Source organism: Streptopelia decaocto (assembly GCF_964273445.1).
Source record: "Streptopelia decaocto genome assembly, chromosome: 4".
Taxonomy (NCBI): Eukaryota; Metazoa; Chordata; class Aves; order Columbiformes; family Columbidae; genus Streptopelia; species Streptopelia decaocto.
This window is the reverse complement of record NC_138658.1, coordinates 31,381,237-31,387,236: the sequence shown is the minus strand read 5'-3', so window position 1 is coordinate 31,387,236 and position 6,000 is coordinate 31,381,237. Positions and strand designations below refer to the sequence as shown.

Genomic DNA, 6,000 nt, shown 5'->3' with positions numbered 1-6,000 from the left:
GAGCCGCGGATGGGCAGGAAAGGCCGCCACTGGCTCCCGCCTCGTCCCCGTTCGCCCCGCCGGTAGCAGCGCGGAGCGGCCCGGGCTGCGAGCTCGCCGGGAGAAGCCGGGCGGTGAGGGCGCAGGTGCGGGCAGGCCCGGGCGGCCGCGCTGAGGGGACGTGCCGGCCTCGCCCAGCAACGGAGTGGGAAGCCCCCGGCCGCTGGCCGGTATGGCAGCCCCCGCTTTTTGAATGCGTTCAGCCGCCCCCCCGCCACCGATGGCCGAAGCCTGGAGGCTGGAGGAGGACGAGGAGGAGCTGCGGGAGCTCGGCAGGAGGCACCGGAGGGTCGCCCTGGGCTCGGCGGCAGGTGAGGGGCGGGCGCGCGGCGGGCCGTGGCGTCGCTCGCTTTGGGCCGGCCCCGGCCCGCTCGCCGGGCCTGGATTCCTGTCAGGGGCTGGGCGGCCTCGGCGGTGCCGCCCCAGTGTGTGCCGTCCCGGCCTCTCCGCCCTCGGGTCAGCTCAGGTGCACCCGAGCCGCGGGCCGGCATGAGCCGCAGGCATGTCCAGCTCACGGGCTCTGCTGCCCGAGGCTCAGCCCCAGAGCCTGTGCCCTCTCACAGCTGATGCTAACACGGCCGTGCGCTGCCCGCCAGAGACACGTCCAGACGCTTAGGGTGCGGTATCGGGAAATAAAATTCTTTTTTTCTTGAAAGTACCAAGGTAGAGGAACACCTCGATATCAAAGTTCTCCACATGTAACCACCTGTGTGTGGGTATGGACAGCAGGCCTTGGCAAACAAGAGGCAAGAATTGGTGTGTAGGAGAAGGCGTAGGGACGGGAACTTGGGAGCAAGCAGATTGGTACAGCCCAATAGAGAGACTTGGAGGTCACAATATGCTTTTATTTGAAATGTCGAAATCCAGTGGACCCTGGTAGCAATTGAAAGTATTTAATTCAGACATCATCGTTAATTGAAGGGCAATGCATATATCACTTTTCTGTAGTCACTGAGGTGTGAATGTAGGCTTTCTTTTTCTGTCAATGTAAAATTCCCTCTAGAATGAATAATTTTCCTAAGGTCTGTTTCTAGGGGAACTACAGGCACACTGCATATTTAAAGTTGAATTCCAAAGATTCTGATTTTTAATTATTATGATACAACTTTAACAATGTAGTAACTTACACAATTCACGTGGTTTTGCATGCATTTGAGCAACAAGAACTTGAGTGACCCCTCATAGATGACAAAAGCACGGCAATTTGAGGGATGCAGAGGAAAATTTGCAACATGCAGGCCCTGTGGCTTCCAGCCTGTGGCTTCCAGTGACCCTGGTTGTGTCACTGCATTTCTGGGCAGGTGCAGGATTAGCAGGAGCCTATTGAAATCATTGTGGCTTGGCCTGTGTGCAGGGTTTCGTCTTGTCTCGAGTAGGGTGCAAAAAAAAGTGTTGGTTCCTGTACGGTTTCCCCAATAGCTAAATGTTCGAGCTGCTAGTTATGATGTGTGGTTTTTAAGGGTGTTTCTTTTGGAGATTTCTATTAGCGGAAAACATAATTATTTCTACAGTTGGTATATGTATATACTCTTTGCCTTCTTCTTGTGGAACAAAGCTTGCACCCAGAGTTTGCCTTTGGGGAAATGCTATGAATCAGTAATAAAGGGCCTGTATGCTTTCCTAGTTTTTGTTATTATTTTGCCCTGACAACCGTCCTTTGAAATGGGTCCAACACTGCTTACCTTACTAGTGTAAAGTATGTGTGAATGACTGGCATTCTGCTTTAGCTGTCTCGCCTTCTTTCCATCTGTTTGCAAGACTCTACAGTGGAAAATGGCACAAAGATTCCCAGCGGAGCATTCTTAAAGCAACCATTAAGAATATCACCCAAGGTGGATGAGTTACCTCTTCTTCCCTTACTTGACAATTCTCTTATGCCTTAATTTACAAGCCTATTGAAAAGAAGTGCTTTTTTCATGTAACATGCAGTTATACTGCCAAAATGGTAATGTAAATAGGTGTTAAATAAGCCTGTTGGATGTTTTTGCAGGGTTTAGGAAAAGCTGTAGTTGCATCTTAGCAGACTGTCAATTTAGGTGTATCAGTCTGTCAAACTAATGGTAAATGTGAGCAGCTTGAATTTACAGTATGTTCAGCTTATGCATAAACGTGCATAAGAGCGGTTGCTCACCTTTGTCCTGCACGTACAAGGCGTGTATGCAAAGTGGTAGTTGGAAGGTGAAAGTTCACAAATGCTTCTGACTTAGTAAACTCTCAGACATGTAATTATCACTGTTTTATTGGAGGACCAGAACACAGGAGACGGTGAAACGAGGAAGAAGTATTTTCCCTTGAAGCTAGTCACAGTTGTGCCACATCAGGTACTGTAGGATGAAGCCAGGTAAACTCATCCAACAGCTTGCTGCTGCTAGAGGTGTGGTCTCTTTCATGGAGGTAAACTTCTGCTCTCTCCCATATGCCAGCTCTGCTACTTGTCCAGCCTCTTGGTGAGTGAAGGGACCAAAGCTGTGGTTTGGTGGCAACCTGGGCTGATCTACCCAGTGGCTGCTGAGGCCTCTCTTGGAGCCCTTGCACTTGCTAGAACCTGCACCAACCTGTTCTGGTACGTTGGTCAAGTAGAGAGCTATTTTTCTTGTTCTCTTTAGTGGATAGGAGCTTGCTGATTCAGCTCGCTGGAATGGTTTTGTACAGGTTCTAAAGAATGTTGAAGCTGGCACAAGAGAATGAGAAGGAACATGCAGCGGGAGGGAGGTAAGAGACCATGCCAGCCAGGAATTAGGTTGCTGTGAAACTGCAGCCTGCAAGCTGTTAGAGATCCATTCATGTGGGGTTTTCTATTTGGTTGGTTGGGGGCTTGTTTGTTTGGTTGATGTTTTTTGCTGGATTGGACTGGGGGGCTTTTTTGACGGTTTAATGCGCTGAAGAGGCTTGCTTAAGCACTAGACAAGTGCCAGAGCTGATGTTAAAACAGGGAATGAAAACCTGGGGACATGAGCAGATGAAAGTGGCAGAACCATCCTTGTTCATGGAGTAGTCACATCTCAGCTGACTTGTCTGCCTGTTCTTACCCCACTACATGTCATCATGATGAAATTGTCTTCTCTGTATTCAAGAAAGCTTTTTGATTAGCATGTTCTGGAAAAACTGGGAGAAGATATTAAGTAGAGCAATTTGAGACTTTTCTGATTAAAAGATTTTCCCTTTGAGAAAATACCAATTGATTTTTTTTTTATATGTATAGTTTTTTAAGTACTAGGTAGGAGAACTAGGACACATTCTTTAAAAACTGAGAAGAATAAAAGTAGCTGCATAGGTTTTTTAAACTGAATCAGCTGGTCACCTGCTGTGGGAAAGGAAGCCAGCCAGCCTTGTTGTTTTTTTTACTGCAATGTTAATAAGTAAAATAATGTGATTGATTTCTACCCCCTTGTTGCATATTTCTGTTACATACGTTATTGCTCTGGGAAGTAATAAAGAACACTGGATTTTTACTGGAGTTTTTGGTTTAGAATGTATTTTTATTTGGTTTGTTTTTAATAAAGTGGAAACAAAAAAAAAAAAACAACCAACAAACCATAACCACAACCAACAAAAAACAAACTAAAATCCTATTTCCCCAAAGACTTACAGACATTCTCCAGTCTAACTTTGGAACTTAATCTGGCATGCTTTCCTATTTTGACTAGCTTTTGATTCTGTGACTGCTGACTAAAATAAGTGGATTTGCAGGAAGTTTTTTAGTGAATATAGTAGATCTTAGTCACGAACTGCATTGGTTTGTTGTGTGTCTTTGCCGCCGCATTAGGGCTGAGGGAGAATCTCAGTATTCTGATGTTATCTAAAGTGCACAATAAATTTTTAACATATTTGGTATCTGTATTTGAATTCTGGTCAGTGTTCCTTGAGAAAAAATAGCCCATCGTGGATGTAGCAGATGTTTCCTTACTTAAAATAAAATTGCCAAATATAGAAGTCAATAATGAAATTTGTTGAAGTTCATAATGAAGAGCTATTGTGATTTGTACTTTAATGTGTGGTTGAAAGTACAGACGGTCAATAATACAAGGAAAGGCTTTGACTTAATTTAAATTGCTCTGTTTTACTTATCGCAAATGCTTGTCAGTGGTTTGTTCCCACACAGAGGCTGTAAATTTTGCACATGAGTTTTGCTATGCTGACTGAAACATCACTGCGTTTTTTTTTGGTTGTTTGGTGTTTGGGTATTTTTGTTTTTCATATTCTGTTTTTCCATAGAATTCCAGATGCTTTCTGGAACTTTTTTGACTCTTGTGGGTAGTTTTAGATTATGGGTGAAATTATCTATTTTTGGTTCATTGATTGACTGAGTGCTTTGGGATTTTTTTTTTGCCAAAACAAGATCTAGTTCAGAGTCGGATCAATTCTTTACACTCCCAAAACTTCCACATCAAACTGGCACTGACTTGTTTCAGAAGCTGAGAACAATGAGCTGTGTCCAATGTAACAAATTAAGGCTGAATATTTCACTGCCCAACATGTTGGGTGGTTATGGGGGTACATTTGTGTAGTGTATCTGATGAAATTCTGTGAACAGTAATTTGCAGGCATCCTGGACTTTTTACAGATAAATTAAGAATTTGAAAGAAGAATGCTGAGCAGTTGTTCACATCTTAATGCAAAATATGTGTTTGGTCTTAAGAAGGAAAGTATAAGATGGTCTGAGATTCTTCACGGAATTCTTAAGTCGGATGAAGTGATGTTGTCCTTCGGTGTTCACTGGATCATACGTAACATGAACAGCTCAACCTTAGTACTCTCCAAGAGAAAGCATGATTAGGAAAAAGGTGACTGCAAGAGTTATTAATAGTCGCTGTGTTCTTCAGATCTTAACTAAATCTTGTATTTAAGAAGTTGAAAGATTTGTGTGTTACCAAAGTCAGCATTTTTCAGCTGGAAACTTCTTTGTCTGCATGCCTGCGTCCTTCAGTGCTGATGTGGAATTTGTTCCGCTTGTCAATAGTGAGAGTACCTGTTTATTGTCTCTTATTTAGAGAAGAAAAAAAAAATCCCAATAGAGCTGATCAACTGTCTTGAATAAATGTATAAGTCTACCTATGATCTGCTGGTCAGTTCCCCCTTAAAAAGGGGCCTGGGAGGAGAGTTGGGGCAGTGGGAACGGCTATTTGTTTTATTTATTTAATCCATTGACTCACAAGTTCCAGAAGTGGTAGAACTGATTGCCAGCTGGGTGTCTCTTCCCTCTTTCTCCTGAGATTCAGTCTGTTTTGTTTTTGTAGTCCCAATGCAGGCTAAAGAGCTTCAGTTTTAATAATTGCTTGAGGCACCACCACAGTAAAACGCTTAAAATACAAAGAGCACAAATACTGTAATTCTTCTGTAATAATCTCTTAACTGGTGCTAATATGTTGTATCATGTAAGTATTAAAAAGATTATCTGATTAGGCCTTTTCCGTAGCCCATTGAAGTTACTGTACACATTTCCAGTAAATTTCATAGTATTTGAATTTAGCTTGCTTGAGGTAAATGTAAGATACTAACTCAATTTTTTGTGGAAGTTACATAATGTAGCCTATACATGGAAATGCACCAACATATCTTGACATTCAAGTGTACTGTCAGTGGCAAGAAAAAAAAAATGTTTGCAGTTAATTGACCAAGAGTATAGACTGAACCACAGAGAATGTATATTGTCTAAAGAAACAGGCTGCTGAAAATGAAGGCTGCTCTAGGAAAGTGACGTCTGATAGTCATTAAGGGGACTCCCTAGCCAAGGAAGCTCTGGAAGGACAGAGAATAATAATTATTATGAAGTGATGAAATGGATGATCTTTGTTTAGCTTATAGCCAAAGCAAGGCACAAAAATGTATCATTGCCTAGGGAGTGGCGAGTTTGTAGCCCAAGAAAATAACCCATTGAATTATGATTGCCTGAAGACCTTGTTGTTAACTGTGTTGCAAGCAATCATTTCCTGTCAAGGTAACAAATAATAAATCTGGGTT

At 43.1% G+C, this 6,000-nt stretch overlaps 1 protein-coding gene across 2 annotated transcripts in view; it reads left to right on the top strand.

Annotated features, from left to right (window-relative positions):
• The window catches only part of SH3D19 (SH3 domain containing 19), an 83,019-nt gene continuing 77,019 nt past the window's right edge, over positions 1 to 6,000 (top strand). For both annotated transcript variants that reach the window (XM_082052147.1, XM_082052146.1), the window contains exon 1: positions 1 to 350. In XM_082052147.1, the coding sequence (XP_081908273.1) occupies positions 233 to 350 (118 nt within the window). In that variant the 5' untranslated portion in view covers positions 1 to 232. The remainder of the gene's footprint in view (positions 351 to 6,000) is intronic.